Source organism: Octopus sinensis, linkage group LG19, assembly GCF_006345805.1.
Source record: "Octopus sinensis linkage group LG19, ASM634580v1, whole genome shotgun sequence".
NCBI classification, from domain to species: Eukaryota; Metazoa; Mollusca; class Cephalopoda; order Octopoda; family Octopodidae; genus Octopus; species Octopus sinensis.
Genome location: NC_043015.1, coordinates 48,810,502 through 48,831,088, shown reverse-complemented (window position 1 = coordinate 48,831,088; position 20,587 = coordinate 48,810,502). Strand labels below are relative to the sequence as shown.

Below are 20,587 nucleotides of genomic sequence, written 5' to 3'. Positions count from 1 at the left end.
TCCTGAGGACAGCTGATTTCTTGAGTACTGAGGTGATTGTCACAAGCACCGGTTACGCTGAACTGAACATCTTAGAATGAAATATAGCAGGATCCCAAAACAGATACTCTATGGAGAATTTGTGAATGGAAAGAACCTCCGGGAGAAATCGAGGCTGCGATTTAAAAACTGTATCACGTCCTCATTAAAGGCCTATGATATGCAGGAGACTGACTGGGAGAACAATGCCTATTTCTTTACTACCCACAAGGGGCTAAACACAGAGAGGACAGACAAACGGATTAAGTCGATTATATCAACCCCAGTGCGTAACTGGTACTTAATTTATCGACGCCGAAAGGATGAAAGGCAAAGTCGACCTTGGCTGAATTTGAACTCCAAATGTAGCAGCAGAAGAAATACCTATTTCTTTATTACCCACAAGGGGCTAAACACAGAGGGGATATTATCCAGTTAATGAAGCACTTCGGACTTAGTATAACTATAGATACTAACTTGACGGTTGTCAATTTCTTAGACGTTTCCTTAGATCTTAATAAGAATATTTATAAGCCTTATAGGAAGCCCAATGATAGACTAAGTTATATTAATGTAGGTTCATGCCATCCCCCTATAGTATTCAAAAATTTAGTTAAAAATATTAGTAAGAGGATTTCTAGCCTCTCATCTGATGAGGACATCTTCAATAGCGTTGCCCCAGTTTATAATAAGGCTTTAAAAGATAGTGGTTTTAGCGATAAAATAAAATATACACCTATCACTAGCCCAACAGTAAAGAAAAGGAATAATAGAAATAGGAAGGTCATCTGGTTTACACCCCCTTACTCACCCGAGGTGACCTTCAATATAGGTAAATATTTCCTAGCACTGATAGATAGACATTTTCCAGTTAACCATACTTATAGGAAACTCTTCAATAGACACAATTTAAAAATTAGTTTTAGTTCAACTACCAATTTTAAAAACATAATCAAACATAACATACAAAAAACACAAGAAGAAAACAGCTGTTCATGCAGGAATAAAGAATTGTGCCCGCTAAATGGAGCTTGCATGTCCAAGACCATCATATATGAAGCTACCGTAAACTCTATAACCACTAAAGACACCGTTTCGACGAAGAAATACGTGGGCCTTACAGAGGGTAATTTCAAGGCCAGGTTCAATAACCACACTTTGAGCTTTAGGCACTGGAACAAAAGAAAAGCGACACAATTGTCTAATCATATTTGGTCTTTAAGAGATAAAGGTGTCGATTATAACATACAATGGAAGATTTTGGCCAGATGTAAGCCCTATACTAACGGCAGCAGAAGGTGCGGTCTATGCGACATGGAGAGATGGCTTATCTGGAAAAGCAGCTTAGACCCTACTACATGTCTAAATACAAGGACAGAGCTTTTCGGATCATGCCCACATGTGACTAAGTTTCTGTTACGTTTTTGGTCCCCTAAAGAAAACAGATAGAACATGCTTTCTATGTTATGTCCCAAGAAGAATTTATATATTTTTATATATTTTTTATATATTTTTTATGTATTTTTATATAATTTTTATGACGAAAAATGCGAATGATGTATAAGTACGCAGGCAAGCAGAGTTATTTCCCTTTATTTTTTCATAACGTTTTCAAATAGCCAGATAACCGAAGAGATGGTGTTGTGGATTTCCACTTCGGCATCTGAAACTCAGAGTTTTATCTTGACTACCGAGTAATGTAACATATTGTATATATATATATACACATACACACACACATGCATATATATACTCTTTGACATGCTCACATTTACTTTAACACTGAATTAATTATTCTTGATACAAAATTTCAAAATAAATACGAACTGTATGCTATTTATTTTTTAATAATCTATATTACATGTCTTGTTTTACCTTTCAAATTTATTTCAGTCCGATTCACTTGCCTTCAATCGAGGGATGCTCATGAATGTCGGTTTTGCAGAATTGCTCAAACTCTACAATTATAGTTGTTTTATTTTCCATGATATTGACTTAATACCTGAAAATGATAAAAACATCTATGATTGTGAAGAAACTCCAAGACATATGTCCGTTGCTGTGGACAAAATGAAGTATAAGTAAGTAAACCTATCATCATCATCATCATTAACATTCTTTTTTCCATGCTGGCATGGGTTGGACGGTTTGACAAGGACAGATGAACCAGAGGACCCTACTGAATGCCCTTCCTAAAGCCGACTCAGAAGCGCATACTGGATGCTTTTTACGTGGCTCCGGCACTGGTAGTGCCATCAAGTACCCACAAGATAAGACCCCGCAACCAAGCAGGATACAGACTGAAGGAATAAGGGTCTATGATAGAGAGAGAGAAGCAGGTGTCTTGCTGAAGAGGTGAATGCATGACTTGTTCACCTGGAAAGTGAGAAAGAGAGAGAGAGAATACGAAGAAAGAGATGCAAGGTCCAGGTACAATGTGAATACGAGACAGAATATTATACAAGAGGGGCTAAAAGGTGAATGTGTAAAAAAGTGCACTGAGTGAAAGTAGAGTGACAGATGATTGGGGATAGGGAATGAGTTGGATGTAAAGGATATCAGTTCAGTGTAGGGAGCAGTGAAGAAAATAGTGTAACTGTGAGGATTAATGGAAGAGAGTAAAACTTAATCAAATATCGTTTCCAAGGCTGAAGGACACCTAATTTCTGATAACATATTTTCGTTTGATAGTATTTGTACAAATTAATCTGTCTGAAAACTCTCCACTTGTTACTGTGATACAGAACTTGCTGTTAATTTATATCCCAAAAACCTGCAGGTATATAATAACTGTTATATCAAAGAGTAAACTAAAAACAAAAAGAAAAACTAGAAAAAAAGAGAGAAAAAGAAGAAGGTTGTCGAGATAAGTTGAATGTTTACACAGCCTCTACGTATTTGTTCATCATCATCATCATCATCATCATTTAGCATCTGTTTTCCATGGGTAAGATCATTTGGCTGGGGCTGATAAGTGAGCGAGCTGCAACAGACTTCAGTCTGGTTTCTCCAGCTGGATGCCCTTTCCAATGCCGACCACTCCACTGAGTGAGAGTGTACCGGCTGTCTTTTAGGTGTCACTGGCATGAGAAGAGCTTATTTGTGGTTGGTAGAAACATGAAAATAAATTGAGCTTCCAACTTTGGTAGGCTTTTTAAAACCATTATCAACCCTATTACATCGACCCCAGTACTGGACTGCTACATATTTTATTTTCCCCAAAAGGATGAAAAGCAAAGTTGACATTGATGGAAATTGAACCCAGAACGTACAGGACGGAATGCTATTAAGCTCTTTGTCCAGCATGCTGATAATTCTGCCAGCTCACCACCTTAAATGCAGGTATAATAACTATACAGCTATATCTGGCCCAAATATTCTATTTGTTTTATGTTTAGACTGGTCAGATCTGGCCTCTCCCACCTACCCTACAGTGATATTCTAATAAATAAACAGTCACATCATTAAAGTCTTGAAACTGCAAGATAATGTATGATTAATTCAAAATAATGTGAATAGATAAGAATTACATTTGACTGAGAAATATGGATGCTGAAATGTATTTTCTTTCAGACTGGTAAATTTTACATTGGAATGAAAAAAATATAACATTTCTGGATAGTCTCTGCAAGTGTATAAAAGGAATTCCAAATGACCTGTTTGTGATAGAATATAATTCAAAGTGGATGTAGTACTCTTTTACTTGTTTCAGTCATTTGACTGTGGCCATGCTGGAGTACCACCTTTAGTCGAGCAAATCGACCCCAGGACTTATTCTTTGTAAGCCTAGTACTTATTCTATCGGTCTCTTTTGCCAAACCACTAAGTTACGGGGACATAAACACATCACCATCGGTTGTCAAGCAATGTTGGGGGGACAAACACAAACACATTCATATATATATATACTTTATAATACTAATACAATTGTTTTTTTGTACTCCACCTGCCTTCGTCTTTTGTTTATTTTCATAAAGCTTCCCATTTTATACTTTATAATTAGGGTTCAGAAGAGATTTTCTACGCCACAAAGTACTTTGGTTTTTCTGGGAGCTCCTTTTAAAGTAGAAGGAATAGCTAAGATTTTTTGACTGCTATTTCTAAACTACGGTATGTGGTGAAGCAAATCTCTGCTGAACCCTAATTATAAAGTATTACTTAAGCTTACCATGAAATGGTCTTTTTCATGCCGAATTCTACTTGGTGAAATTACTGATTACTTCTTAATTAATTAATTTTACCCTTTGTTATTATATATATATATATCAGTCACCATGATAGATTGTTAGCCACTACACATTTTTTTCTCTCCTTGTTTTTTCTGTGTCCCTCACAAAGCTTTGGTTCGCCCAAGGCTATGGTAAATCAATCTTGTTTAAGGGACTACATAATGGGACTGAAACCAGAACCACGTGGTTGAGAACCATGTATCTTATCTCACAACCACACCTGCACCTAGTTGTACATCTTGTGAATATATCTTGTGTATATATACGTGTATATTTATATATAAACTTACTTGGAAATGGATACGTAATGTTCAATCATTAAATAATAATAATAATAATAATAATATATATCTATCTATCTATATATATATATGTGGAAGCACATGGCCTAGTGGTTAGAGCAGCAGACTCACAGTCAAGGAATCATGGGTTTGAACCTCAGACCAGGCGATGTGCATGTTTATGAGTGAAACACCTAAGCTCCACGTGGCTCTGGCAGAAGGTAATGGTGAACTTCTGCTGACTCTTTTGCCATAACTCTTTCTCACTCTTTCTTCCTGCATCTTGCAGCTCACATGTGACAGACCGGCGTCCTGTCCAGGTGAGGAACCTATACACCAAGGAAACCGGGAAACCACCCCTTATGAAGCAGGCATGGCTCGAGAAGGAACAAACAATATATATATATATATATATATATATATATATCATAATAATAATATTAGGGAGTATAACTCCAAACTTACAGGGAAAAATTCAATTTAGTATTAAATCAAATTTCACAATATAAATATATAATATATATATAAATAAGAGAAAGACCATTATTATGCAATTCAAACAATGATAGACATAAACCAAATCATAAAGAAAAAAAAAATGTTATAAAACATATAACTAGATCACAAAAAGTACAAAAATGAATAAACAATATATAATAAGTAAAAAGACTATGTACGTTTCATGGCTATAATTTAAATTCGAATTATAATTAAATATAAATTTAATCGAAAAACAATTCAATAGAATTCAATAGAATTAAACAATATTTCTTAAAGAAATAAAATCATGATTGTTCTTATAGAAGAAACTCCATTAACTAATAATGAAACTTAAACAGTAGGACTAGGTGCCTATAATATCATGTTAAAAACCTAAGGTAACAAAATTGAGTAAATAGATAGAAAAATGTATTTATCTGTATATATAATTTAGCTTTAAGAATAACATTAACAAACTATAGAATATCTTTTCGCTAGCTATACTCTAATATTTTACATTACAAACTATTTTACAAAACAATCACTCTTAATACTTTTAGATTTTAGTTCACATATAATAAATATAAAATAATAAAATTATAAAATTAAATAAAAGTACATATCTAAATTATAATTAACAAATATAGCAATTAGAAATCCATATTTTTTCAATCAATAAACATATAAATAAATAAATAAATTACTCCATTATTTCTTAAATAAATATTATACTTATCATTCCGAAAATATTTATGAAATAAAAAATAAAAAATTCCAAAACTAAAAACGTATTACTTATCGTTTATAAAATTATTTGCGAAAAAAGTACTTATTATTATTATTAAATTCAATAGTGCTAAACGTAATAAAAAACTTTACCTATACTAAAAAATTTTACAATCTAATTCACAAAGTAACCAAACTAATATTTTTCGATTTAAGTTCACATATAATAATTACAAAATAAGAATAATTAAATAAATGTACGTATCTAAATTATCATTAACAAATAAAAAAAAATTAGAAATACATATTTATCAATCAATAATCGTATAGATTACATTATTATTTCTTAGATAAATTTTATACTAATCTCATGTATATAAAAAACATTTGTGATTGGCACCTGTGCCAGAGGAACGTTTGTTGAAGCTTAACACTTGTGGAATGTTTTTTTCAATTATACCATATTCATCGTTATAGGTTACCATACGAAACTATTTTTGGTGGTGCTGTAGCAATGAAAAAGGAAGAATTTCAGAAAATAAATGGTTTTTCCAATCGTTATTTTGGTTGGGGAGGAGAAGATGATGATCTATATAACAGGTAAGACATTCAATTTATAATTTATGACAGGTGAACTTAACATTTATGTCAGCAATGAATATGTAGGAGTAGATACAGTTTGAATATTAAGATAAATTTAAACTGTCCTGACACCAGTTTCATTATAATTTTAATATTAATTATAACCTGTAAGGTTTTTATTCCCATGCTGGTGACTTGATATGATAGGTATTTTAAATAATGATTTTTATCCTTATATATATATATATTTATATATATGGTTATCCGTAATAATGAAGGGTGAAATTAATTAATTTGGAAAAATTATCAATTACACCAAGTAGTCTTCGGCATGTAAAAGCCTCATTCGAGGAAAATTTAAGTAATACTAAGCAATAAGGGTTTAGCAACGAGTTGCCTTACCACATACCGAATTTAGAAATAGCAGTCAAAGGGTTATAGCTATTTCTTCTACTAAAAAGGGAGATCTCAGTAAAAACAGCATTGGAAGGCATTTGCCTTCCAAATGCTGTTTTTACTGAGATCTCCCTTTTTAGTAGAAGAAATAGCTATAACCCTTTGACTGCTATTTCTAAATTCGGTATGTGGTAAGGCAACTCGTTGCTAAACCCTTATTGCTTAGTATATTTATATATATATATATATATATATATATATATATATATATATATATATATATATATATATATATATATATATACATATATATATGTATATATATATTATAATATATATATATATATATATATATATATATATATATACATATATATATGTTATATATATATATATATATATATATATATACATATATATATGTATATATATATATATATATATATATATATATATATATATATATATATATATATAGTATATATATATATATATATATATATATGTATATGTATATATATATGTATATATATATATATATGTATATACATATATGTATATATATATATATATGAAAATATTAGTTATCGCCATACTAATATGGCATTCTTATAAAAATAAGAATAAAGCTGACCGCTTATTAGCTCCATGAGGCCATCGCCTTAAGTTAGCTATTTGATACACAAACTGTATCCATATAACCTTTGAACAAGGGAGGTCAGTCGCTCCACACTACTTGGCCGGCAGCTACAGACGCGTTTCGGGGTATTGCCCCTTTTCAATGCAGCGTAGCCAAACCAGTAGGTGTCGCTTCCGACAATCTCTGTTCAAAGGTTTTATTTACCTAGCTTCGGTGGAATACATCCACTTGTTTTCAATAATAGAAATATTAAAATTACTAAGTCTCTCTAAAAGAGAACAACGGCAGTGTTCCCGGAAAATATTAGTTATCGCCATACTAATATGGCATTCTTATAAAAATAAGAATAAAGCTGACCGCTTATTAGCTACGCTGCATTGAAAAGGGGCAATACCCCGAAACGCGTCTGTAGCTGCCGGCCAAGTAGTGTGGAGCGACTGAGCTCCCTTGTTCAAAGGTTATATGGATACAGTTTGTGTATCAAATAGCTAACTTAAGGCGATGGCCTCATGGAGCTAATAAGCGGTCAGCTTTATTCTTATTTTTATAAGAATGCCATATTAGTATGGCGATAACTAATATTTTCCGGGAACGCTGCCGTTGTTCTCTTTTAGAGAGACTTAGTAATTTTAATATTTCTATTATATATATATGTATATATATATATATATGTATATATATATATGTATATATATATATATATATATATATGTATTATATATATATATTATATATATATATATATATATGTATATAATATATATGTATATATATATGTATGTATATATATATGTATATATATATATATATATGTATATATATATATATATGTATATATATATAATATATGTATATATATATATATATATGTATATATATATATATATGTATATATATATATAATATATATGTATATATATATATAATGTATATATATGTATATATATGTATATATATATATATATATATATCTATATATATATATATTATATATATATATATATATATATATAGGCGCAGAAGTGGCTGTGTGGTAAGTAGCTTGTTTACCAACCACATGTTTCCGGGTTCAGTCCCACTGCAGCTTGTAAGACTACAAACCCCTTGATGGAGGCTTTATGCTGGTGATTTAGGGGATATAGTATGAGAGAGAAAGAGCGAGAGGGGGTGGGGACAGAGCAGATTCTTGTAGTAGAGCTGCATGATTACCCACATTTTGTAGAAGGAAGAAAGAATGGTCAGTGGGAGCTGCAAAGAGATCGTAATATAAAATTGCTTTTTCACTCAATATATTTCAGTTCATCAATTGCTGATATCAAAAATATTCAGTGAGTGATTTCTATTTTTCAGAGTTGCTCATCACAAATATAATATTCACCGTCACTCACTACTGGTTGCACGCTATACTATGCTAAAACATATTCGAGGACCAATAAATGAAGACAGGTAAGTATAATTCGAAACATTTTGATAAGGGAATAGAGAGAAAAATGCTAATTAGTTAATCAAGATCGCATGAATTAAAAGTAATTAACACCATCCATATCTCAGAGTGTCTCTCATCTATAGTTATGAAATCCAATAAGAATGGTTAAAAGATGAATATAAGCATCTCTGGGGTTTTATGGATTTCTTTATGCCACAGGGATTTTATAGCTGATAGATAACAGATGCTTACATGAGTCTGAAAATATGACCAGCATTAAACCATTAGCATTTAAACTGGCCATATCCAGCCAAACTATTCCACTTGTTTTCATGTTCAAATTGTCCAGATCTGGCCTCTCACACCAGCCCGACAAAATCTTTCTAAAAATTAATAGTTACCTCCTCATCAAAATTTGAAAGCTACACGATAATGCATGATTTATTCAAAGCAATGTCAGCAAATAAGCAGCACTTCGTCTGTCTTTATGTTCTGAGTTCAAATTACACTGAGGTTAACATTGCCTTTCATTAGTTTGGGGTCGATGAATTAAGTACCAGTTACACACTGGAGTCAATGTAATTGACTATGTCCCTGCCCCAAATTTCAGGCCTTGTTCCTATAGTAGAAAGGATTATTATTATTATTATTATTATTATATTATCATTATTATTATTATTATTGTTATAATTGCCTTTGCACAGCTTCTAACAAAGGAGATGTACTACAGTGTCACCTGTTCACTACCAGTGAAATAAGGTAACACCTCTTATTTTTCGAGCACCTTCCGGAGTATTCGAGCGTTTCCAAGCAGTGCTGTTTTCTGCAAGTGCTCCACCCTTATTGCAGCCCCTATTTGTTCCACGTACTTCTCGAGATTTTTGCTCACTGTTCACAGGGCTCTGACAATTGTTGATTATTATTATTATTGATATAATTATTATTAAGGCAGGAAGCTGGCAGAATTGTTAGCACGCTGGGCAAAATGATTAACGGCATTTCATCTGACTTCATCTTCTGAGTTCAAATTCTGCTGAGGTCGACTTTGCCTTTCATCCTTTTAGGGCCCATAAATTAAGTACCAGTCAAGTACTGGGATCGATGTAATCGACTATTCTCCCTCCCCCAAAATTGCTGCTCTTGTGGCAAAATTTGGAACCATTATTATTATTATCATTATTTACATATATATACATAGATATACATTATATATTGGGTCATCCCATAAATAACGTGGTTTTTTTCAATTGCATGAACTAAAAGTCGGAGGGGGATGGGATTAACTACCTGCATCAACTTGCTATAAAACAGGTAGTAATTTTATCTCGTCCTTATTCTTAGGGCAAGTTTTGAAGAATGCAGTTTAAATTTAACAGTTATTTTTTCAAAGCTATAATGGAAGTGACAAAGTAGCATATTCGGTATATTTTGCTTCATGATTCCAATAAAGGCAACAAAGCAACGGAAAGTGCGAGGAATATTAATACAGTATATGGGGGTCAGACAATAAATGAAAGCCAGTGTCAACAGTGATTCCAGAAATTCCGAGCCGGAAACTACAGCCTAGAAGACAAGCCTCATCCTAGGGGATCTGTAAAGCTCAATGAGGACGTCCTGCAAGCCCTGGTTGGAAAAAAAATCCCATCATACCTGTTGAGGAACTAGCAGAGAAGCTTGGATTTGATCATTCAACCAGTCATTCAAGTCAGCGCTAGAAGGAAAACGACCATCTTTGGTTTAAGATGAAAGGTGTTCTTCCATCAGGATAATGTTTGGCCACATACAGTAAGGATAACATTCCAAAGGCTGGAGCAGTTTGAATGGGAAACAATGCCTTACCCACCATATTCGCCAGACCTTGCCTATCTGATTATCATTTATTCCAGTCTTCAAAAACATTTGAATGGAAAAAATATGAATTCTATAGACGAGGTCAGAACAGTACTGGTGGAGTCAAGTGAATTTTAGAAGAGGAGCCTTGTGAGTCTGCCAGAAAGATGGACGAACATTGTAGAAAATGAAGGAGAGTATATTTAAGATTAAAAAAGAACTTTGTTTATCTTGATTTTGAAAAATAAGAGGCATGAAAAAAAGACTGCATTATTTATGGATGACCCAAAATATACATATACGTATTTTCTACATACATACATACATACATATATATCATCATCATCATTTAATGTCCATTTACCATGCTGGCATGGGTTGACATACATATATATATATATATATATATATATAAATAATAGTTATCGCCATACTAATATGGCATTCTTATAAAAATAAGAAAAAAGCTGTCCGCTTATTAGCTCCATGAGGCCATCGCCTTAAGTTAGCTATTTGATACACAAACTGTATCCATATAACCTTCGAACAAGGGAGGTCAGTCGCTCCACACTACTTGACCGGCAGCTACAGACGCGTTTCGGAGTATTGCCCCTTTTCAATGCAGCGTAGCCAGCCAGTAGGTGTCGCTTCCGACAATCTCTGTTCGATGGTTTTATTTACCTAGTTTCGGTGGAATACATCCACTTGTTTTCAATAATAGAAATATTAAAATAACTAAGTCTCTCTAAAAGAGAACAGCGGCAGCGTTCCCGGAAAATAATAGTTATCGCCATACTAATATGGCATTCTTATAAAAATAAGAAAAAAGCTGTCCGCTTATTAGCTCATGAGGCCATCGCCTTAAGTTAGCTATTTGATACACAAACTGTATCCATATAACCTTCGAACAAGGGAGGTCAGTCGCTCCACACTACTTGTAGCTGCCGGTCAAGTAGTGTGGAGCGACTGACCTCCCTTGTTCGAAGGTTATATGGATACAGTTTGTGTATCAAATAGCTAACTTAAGGCGATGGCCTCATGGAGCTAATAAGTGGACAGCTTTTTTCTTATTTTTATAAGAATGCCATATTAGTATGGCGATAACTATTATTTTCCGGGAACGCTGCCGCTGTTCTCTTTTAGAGAGACTTAGTTATTTTAATATTTCTATTATATATATATATATATATATATATATATATATATATATACTTTATTTGTGCATTAAGGCTACCATTGGTTTCATGTAAGAAATACCTCAACAATTATCAAACCTATCACATCAGTGTTTGTCTCTATTTTGGATTAGAATATGAAATGTCATGGAATGTCACAATAAAATCACATGAGAATTTTGATAAACAAAAACATCAAGAGGAACAACCTTTGTATGAGTTATCCCCTTTGGGGATAACTCATTCAAATTTTTATAGTTGCCTACAAATACCTTCATTAATGTTAAACCTGCACAAAATTTTTTGTAGCTTTAAATTTTTGTGCACTTAACCCCATAACATTGGGTGATGTAAATTTACCTGCACTGCGCTTTGAACCAGATGATGAAAATATACACTGCCCTATCTGCTGCAGTTTTGTACCTGTTTGTGTAGCAGTTGATATAAACATCCATTATCACTCACAGAATCAATAATAGAGGCCACCATGCAAATTTCAAGGAATCTGATAGGTTTGTTTTCCAACTCATTTCAAGACTTCATCACCATAATAGTATAACAGTAGCTGTTTTGGCAGTTACACCACCATTTCCATTATGACTTCCTATCAAATTCATACAGGTTCAACAAGTTTTTCTGGTCCATTACAGGATTTACAGTCACATCCATCCATGCCAGTTTCATTGAATTTACGGTCCTCACAATGATAACAGTTTACATAAATAAACAGTGCATGACATAAATATATGCCGAACCAATAAACTGTGCTTGCGAAGACCTGTTGAGGCAAGTGAATCGCCAGTGGAACGTTAAAAGCACCATTTGAGCGTGATTGTTACCAGGGCGCAGACTGGCTCCCATGCCGGTGGCACATAAAAAAGAATCATTCAAGCGTGATTATCGCCAGTGTCGCCGAACTGGCTCCTGTACAGGTGGCATGTGTAAAGCACCATTTGAGCGTGGCCGATACCAGTACTGCCTGATGGACCCTCGTGCCGGTGACATGTAAAAGCACCCACTACACTCTCGGAGTGGTTGGTGTTAGGAAGGGCATCCAGCTGTAGAAACTTTGCCAGATCAGATTGGAGACTGGTGCAGCCTTTGGCACACCAGCCGTCAGTCAAACTGTCCAACCCCTGCCAGCATGGAATGCAAACATTAAACGATGATAATTATGAGTAATGCCTATTTTGCTTTTTGTGGAATTTGTTAATCTACAGCTAAAATTTTGTGCAAAATTGTCTTTATGATCTTTCAGAGTTCAAAAAAAAATTTTTTTAACATGTCATTCTATTCTATCTTCAATTTTAAGATTTGTAGCTTTAATTTTTTGCTTCAACATTGATAAAATGATAAGTGATGAGGTTCGTTTTCTTATATATTGCATTCTGATAATTTAATTTTTCCAAAAGTCGAATTGAAGGAAAATAAACATTCACAGTTTGTTTCCCTTGATGTCTTTGTTTCCCTTTCGTTTACTGAAAATTTCATGTGATTTTATTGTGACTTTCTGTGTTTTAATCCAAACTGGAGATGAACATAAATGTTCCATGTGATAATAGGCTTGGTAATTGTCGGGGCATTCCTTAACATGAAGCCAATGGTAGCCTTAATACACAAATAATGTATCTTTGTTTACCCATGTAGTGTTGACCACTCATTACCATTGTTCAATATTTACATATATTGAAAGGCAGCAAGCTGGCAGAAATGTTAGTATGTTGGGCAAAATGCTTAAAAGTGCCAGTTGCATACAGGAGTTGATCTAATCGAATGGGCCCCCTCCCCAAAAATTTCGGGCCTTTTGCCTAGAGTAGAAAAGTATATTTACATATATATATACACACACACAATTATACATGTATGTATGTGTGTATATTTATATATATATATATATATATATATATATATATATACACATGCATACACACGTATGTATATATATATATATAATATATATATATAATATGTGTGTGGGTGTGTAAATTATATTTATATTATACATGTATATCGTATGCACAATATCACTGAATTAATTGTTGTTTTATCAGGATATATTTATTGTGTTTCAGATATAAGCTTTTACTTAACAGAAATTTTAATAAAGATGGATTAAGTAATTTGAAGTATGATTTACGTGAGTTGAAGTCTGAGAAGCTGTTTACCCATGTAAAAGTTCATCTCGTGGAATTACGCGCGGAAACAACAAAATACAAGTCAACTAAATCATACGTGACACTTATGTCAAACAAAACAGAAAGATCAAAAATGATGGAACGACCAAACACGACGAAAAGACCAAACGGGACGGAAAGACCAAACACGACGGAACGACCAAACACGACGGAAATATCAAACCAGACAGAAAGCTCAAACATGACACACATAACACTCAAGCCTAAGTTTTGAACAGATAATTGACTTTACGACTTGTGTGTGTTTATATATACATATTCATACATGCATATATAAATATTTATATATATAGATAATCATAATGTTAAAGATTTTATTTCTAGAATTAAATGGAAAGCTTTTTACTATAATTTTTATTTATTTAATGATATTGATAGTAGGAATGATAATTATACCTCTAAATTTAAATCTAGAAAGGAACCTCCATTTAATAAAGAATTACAATTACTTGAAGATAGTATATGGAAGGTGGTAAAAAATATTGAATTCCATAAATACCCAAATAGAAATAATGAATATTTAAGGAATTTAGCAATTAAAATTAAAGATATGAGAAATATGGATAGTATTATAGTACAATCTGATAAAACAAGGAACTTATATAAATTAGATGTTAAATTATATGATAAACTATTAGGGAAAGAAATAATTAAAAAATATAAAATTGTTCCAGATGATATTCTTTATAATATTAATAAGGCCTCTAAAGTAGTAATGTTAAAATATGAGTTGGATAATAAAACTGAACCTTATGTACCTTTGCACCCCAGAATTACTCTTAAAGACCATAAAGATAATTTTTATTCAGACCCTAAAGTTAGATTAATTTGCCCATGTAAATCGGACCTAGGTAAATTAAGTAAATTTATTTTAGATAAATATATTGATAAGTTAAATAAACTTAATTATTTAAAATTATGGTTTAGTAATAATAATACATTGAAATGGTTTAATAATATTAAAGATAAAAATCGTTATAAATTTATTCAAATAGATATAGATAATTATTATTCTTCTATTAATGAAATTGTGTTTAATAAAGCGCTTATTTTCGCAATGAATAAAGTGGGCATGTCACGGGAAGAAGTTAATGTAATTAATTGGCTAGGAAATCGCTAATTAAATATAAAAATAAATTATGGGCTAGGAATGATACTAGAGATTGTTTTGATATACCTATGGGAGCACCAGATTCTGCACAGGCTACTGATTTAGTAGGTATTTTTCTTTTATCTGAACTCCAATTAGAAAATCTTAAGATAGAGGGTGGTTTATATAGAGACGATCTTCTACTAGTTACAAAGAATTGTACTATAGGAATCTAGAAGTATATAAGAAAAAACTATATAGTTTCTTTAAAAGATATGGTTTACGTATTACTATATATAAGGAGAATTATAATGTTAATTATTTAGATGTTAATTTTAATCTTATTACAGGTAAAACACAACCATATCATAAACTTAATGAGAACCTTAGATATATAAATGTTAATAGTAATCACCCATTTTCTATTAAAAAATCGTTGATTAATAATATAAGTAAACGTATTTCATTACTCTCTTATGATATAGAGATTTTTAATAAACATGCTAATTATTATAATGAGGCCCTTAGAGGGGCAGGTTATAATAAGAATATTAAATTTTATAATATTAGCGATAATGATTTAAATGATAATTTTCGAGATACTTCTAATAATAATTATAATTTTGTTACGTTTAGTGGTAAAAATAATAGATATTATAAAAAAATAATAAAAATGATAAAAATATAAATAAGAATAATAATAATAATAATAAATATAATAATAATAATATAAATAAGAATAATATAAATAAAAATAATTTAATAATTATTATAATAATTATATTGATAAATTTAATAATATTAATAATTCCTTAAATGCTGTACATAGATATAATTCTGATAATAATTTTAATAAAATAAAGAATTATAAATATATTTATAATAATGATAATAATAATAAGGTTAATAAGAATAAAATTTGGTTAATAGTTCCTTATGGAGATCAAGTTAAAACGAATATTATTAAAGAGATTTTAGATGTTATAGAACTATTTATTAGAGATAATCGTAAATATAGAAACATTTTCTCTTTTAATAATTTTGGAGTTGGTTACTCTACCACTAATAATGTTGGTAACATTATTTCTTCATTTAATAAATATAAACTGAATAATTTTTATAAAAAGAAATTATTTGATAATAATATTAATAATGATAAGACTTATATTAATTGTACATGTAGAGATAAATCTAATTGTATATTAAATAATAATTGTGATATTAACGATGTAGTGTATAAATGTATAGTTACATTACATGATAATAACTTTAAGAATAATAATTACACAAAAGCGGTTTATATAAGTTCTACTTCCTCAAAAATAAAACTAAGAATTGCACAACATATGAATTCTTTTAAAAATAAAAACTTAATCAACTCAACCGGACTTAGTAAGTATATTTGGAGTCTTAATCACTAAATATTAATTATAGTTTAATATGGGAATAATTTGTAAAACTAAATCATATAATATAGGAGCTAATTGTTGTTATTTATGCTCTAATGAGTTTAAAGAAATTTTATTTTATAAGTATGATAATTTACTTAATACTGGGGAGGAGCGCAAAATAAAATGTAGACACAAGTTACTTTACTTATATAATAAGTTTCATGATAATAGCAATAATAGTTCCCTTTTAGGTTATTTTAGTTTAGTTTAAATTAGTTTAGATGATATATTTTTGGTTATGTTGTCTAGGATTTAATTATAGTTAGTCTTTATTGATATTTCTTTGTTTTAATTAGTTCATTTTTAATGTATATTAATTTAGCAGTTTATGGTACGTTAAAACTTTAATAATTTATATTAGATTTTTTGATTTTTTTATTTTTATTTTTATTTATTTTATTTTATTATGTATTTTTATTTTGCATTTGTTATATGTATTTTGAGGATATATTTATATGTTTTTGGGTGTTATTTAGTGGTGTTTTTATTGAGTTTTGTATGTATGTGTGAATGTTTAAGATCCCTTTGTTTTTTGTTTTTTATTTGTATGTTGAATTGACAGATTTTATTTGGGTATTGTCTTTTATAATAAGTACACACCCATAACAATTATAAGTGCCCACTTCATTCGTTGTACTTGGGTTTGCATGTGAGCCTCAGCATATGCACCTAACGGCCACTCCCGCCCCACATGGATAAATAAACACACACATCCCCAAAAATGGGAGTAATCCCATTCACACCAATTATATGTATACAATTATACACACTTGAATAATACATACTAGCCCTAATATACAGAACATACTAATAATCACCAACTAACCAACATCACAAATGAAACCCACACCCATACAATGACAAAACTCCCCCATACCCTATTTACACCTACATAGTAATCCCAATATATTCTTCCATACATGGACGCAAGTGCGTGAAGCACATGAACATAATTAGTACGTACAACCCCTAATACACACTATATATACGTATCAAGCTCGACCTCCACAGTGATAAGTTTACACACAATCACACCCAGATGGGTGAATTGCACAACCAGTGAATGCTCACACATACGGGCGCGATTACATTGTTGCATATATCGAGCCAAAATAGTATGCATATGTACATGTGAGGGGTACACGTAAATGAAGTGAGCGTGTACCCCCTGTATTTATACCCGTGCGTGAATATACACATGGAGACTACCACACAGGTACAAATGTGTTTAGAAATGGGAGCCCCATCACTACACTTAATGTATACTCTCACCCATCCGCACGGATGTGTAAGTGTATCTCCGGTGTATATGTTGAGGCTTATATGTAGAGTTGTTGAAGGGAACGTCGTTGAAATTGTGAATGAATGGGTAGAGTTGGGAATTGTAACCGGGTGGTGGACTAGTGTTGCTTGGAATTGTGAATGGATTAGGGTGGTAATGAGGTAGGCATTGAGTATGGGTTACTGTAAGTTGTTTGTTAGAGTTGCTAGGGTGAGCTAAAGCTCATAAATGTATATAATTGATTTTTCATGATAGTTTTTAAAGAATCCATTCATAATAAATTTTTTTTAAGTAGCGTTGGTTTGCTACGTGGAAATAGTTTTTAGTTCCATTTATTATATTTCTCCATTCATACTATGAATGACGTTTACTTTCTATGGCGCGTATTCTTTTTTTACATTAGTTATTTCCATGGTAACGTAATTTTGTTTGGTTTTTTAACGGCTAAGAATCTAATTTCACTTCATAATTTGTAACTGAATTGTAAGTATGTATTTGATTTATCCTTATGTCATAATGTTATTTTTGATATTCTGGTTAATTACGATGTATTTATTGTTGTTTTCATAAGAGTGTTTATGTATATGAGATTGGTTGTGAGTTTTTAATTGTATAATTAATTTATTTATCTGTATGAGTGTGGGTGTAAATATTGTTGTATATATCGAGTTTTAGTGAGTATGTATATGCGTATATGTGAGGGAGCATATGTATCTGTTGTGTGTGTGTGTTTTGCGTGTGTGTGTGTTTGTGTGTGAATGTGTATTTGGGTTTGTTATTTAAGATTTGGGATGTATGTGTTAATTTGTCTGTGTGGGGAGGGAGTGGTTTTTGGTGTATATTGAGGTTTATAAGTTAGTATAGGTTTGTGTATAAGTCTTGGGTCTGTGGTTTACGTGTGGGTTTTTTGTGTGTGAATGTTTAGGTTAGGGGGATTGCTATATAAGTTTGTTATAGGGTTTAGCAAAGGGAGATTTTATCGTTATATGCTTTTATGAGTTTTGGTTTATCATGGTTTTTTTAGGTAATTCGTGGTATTTTGTCTATTTTAGGTGTTGGTTATTTTTTTACATTGTTTCATTCATAATTTTTGAGTGGTGTTCGTTTTGCCACGTGAATAACCGGGTGGTGGACTAGCGTTGCTTGGAATGTGAATGGAATAGTGTAGTAGTGAGGTAGGCATAGAGAATGGGATTGGGTTACTGCAAGTTGTTTGTTAGAGATGCTAAGGTGAGTTAAAGCTCATAAATGTATATAATGTTTTTTGTGGGTGTGTAAGTATTGTTGTATATGTCGAGTTTAGTGAGTATGTATAGGCGTATATGTGAGGGAGTATATGTATCTTTTGTGTGTGAGTGTTTTGCGTGTGAGTGTGTGTTTGTGTGTGAATGTGTATATGGGTTTGTTATTTAGGTTTTGGGATGTATGTGTTAATTTGTCTGTGTGGGGAGGGAGTGGGTTTTGGTGTATATTGAGGTTTATAAGTTAGTATAGGTATGTGTATAAGTCGTGAGTCTGTGGTTTACGTGTGTGTATTTGTGTGTGAATGTTTAGGTTAGGGGTTTTACTTTATAGGTTTGTTATAGAGTTTAGCAAAGGGAGATTTTATCGTTATATGTTTTTAAGAGTTTTGTTTTATCATGGTTTTTTTAGGGAATTCGTGGTAATTAGTCTATATTTTCGATATGGATTATATATAGGTTATATATGGATTATATACTTATATTTTTTCATTTATACTTTAATTATTTAAAAGTATTATTTTTATATTTTAAAATTTTGATTTTTTAGATTGGAAGTCCACCTGAAGATTGTCGATCAAGACAAGAAACGATTGTAGTGGCAGTTTTTTTTTGACTATTTATTAAATTTTATGTATTGATTAAGTCTTTCCTTGTTTGTTTTGCAAAATAGTGGTTTTGTCTCAAATAATATTTTATAATCATATATATATATATATATATATTGATAAAACGGTAAGATAACAAAAGAAAGAAAGAGACCTCAATATTATGTAAATAGAGGAAATTTATCTATACAATATGTTACATTACTCGGTAGTCAAGATAAAACTCTGAGTTTCAGATGCCGAAGTGGAAATCCACAACACCATCTCTTCGGTTATCTGGCTAGAAATAGCCAGATAACCGAAGAGATGGCATCTGAAACTCAGAGTTTTATCTTGACTACCGAGTAATGTAACATATTGTATAGATATATATATATATAATCATATATATATATATATATATACACATGCATACACACGTATGTATATATATATATATATATATAATATGTGTGTGGGTGTGTAAATTATATTTATATTATACATGTATATCGTATGCACAATATCACTGAATTAATTGTTGTTTTATCAGGATATATTTATTGTGTTTCAGATATAAGCTTTTACTTAACAGAAATTTTAATAAAGATGGATTAAGTAATTTGAAGTATGATTTACGTGAGTTGAAGTCTGAGAAGCTGTTTACCATGTAAAAGTTCATCTCGTGGAATTACGCGCGGAAACAACAAAATACAAGTCAACTAAATCATACGTGACACTTATGTCAAACAAAACAGAAAGATCAAAAATGATGGAACGACCAAACACGACGAAAAGACCAAACGGGACGGAAAGACCAAACACGACGGAACGACCAAACACGACGGAAATATCAAACCAGACAGAAAGCTCAAACATGACACACATAACACTCAAGCCTAAGTTTTGAACAGATAATTGACTTTACGACTTGTGTGTGTTTATATATACATATTCA

At 31.5% G+C, this 20,587-nt stretch overlaps 1 protein-coding gene across 1 annotated transcript; it reads left to right on the top strand.

The window, feature by feature from the left end:
* Window positions 1-1,887: 1,887 nt before the first annotated feature.
* Window positions 1,888-20,587, top strand: LOC118767135 (beta-1,4-N-acetylgalactosaminyltransferase bre-4-like). Its single transcript, XM_036511221.1, has 5 exons — window positions 1,888-2,099; window positions 6,212-6,334; window positions 8,703-8,798; window positions 13,856-14,159; window positions 20,417-20,587. Exons 1-5 carry the CDS (start codon window positions 1,939-1,941, stop codon window positions 20,537-20,539), a joined length of 807 nt encoding a protein of 268 aa, XP_036367114.1. The 5' UTR covers window positions 1,888-1,938; the 3' UTR covers window positions 20,540-20,587.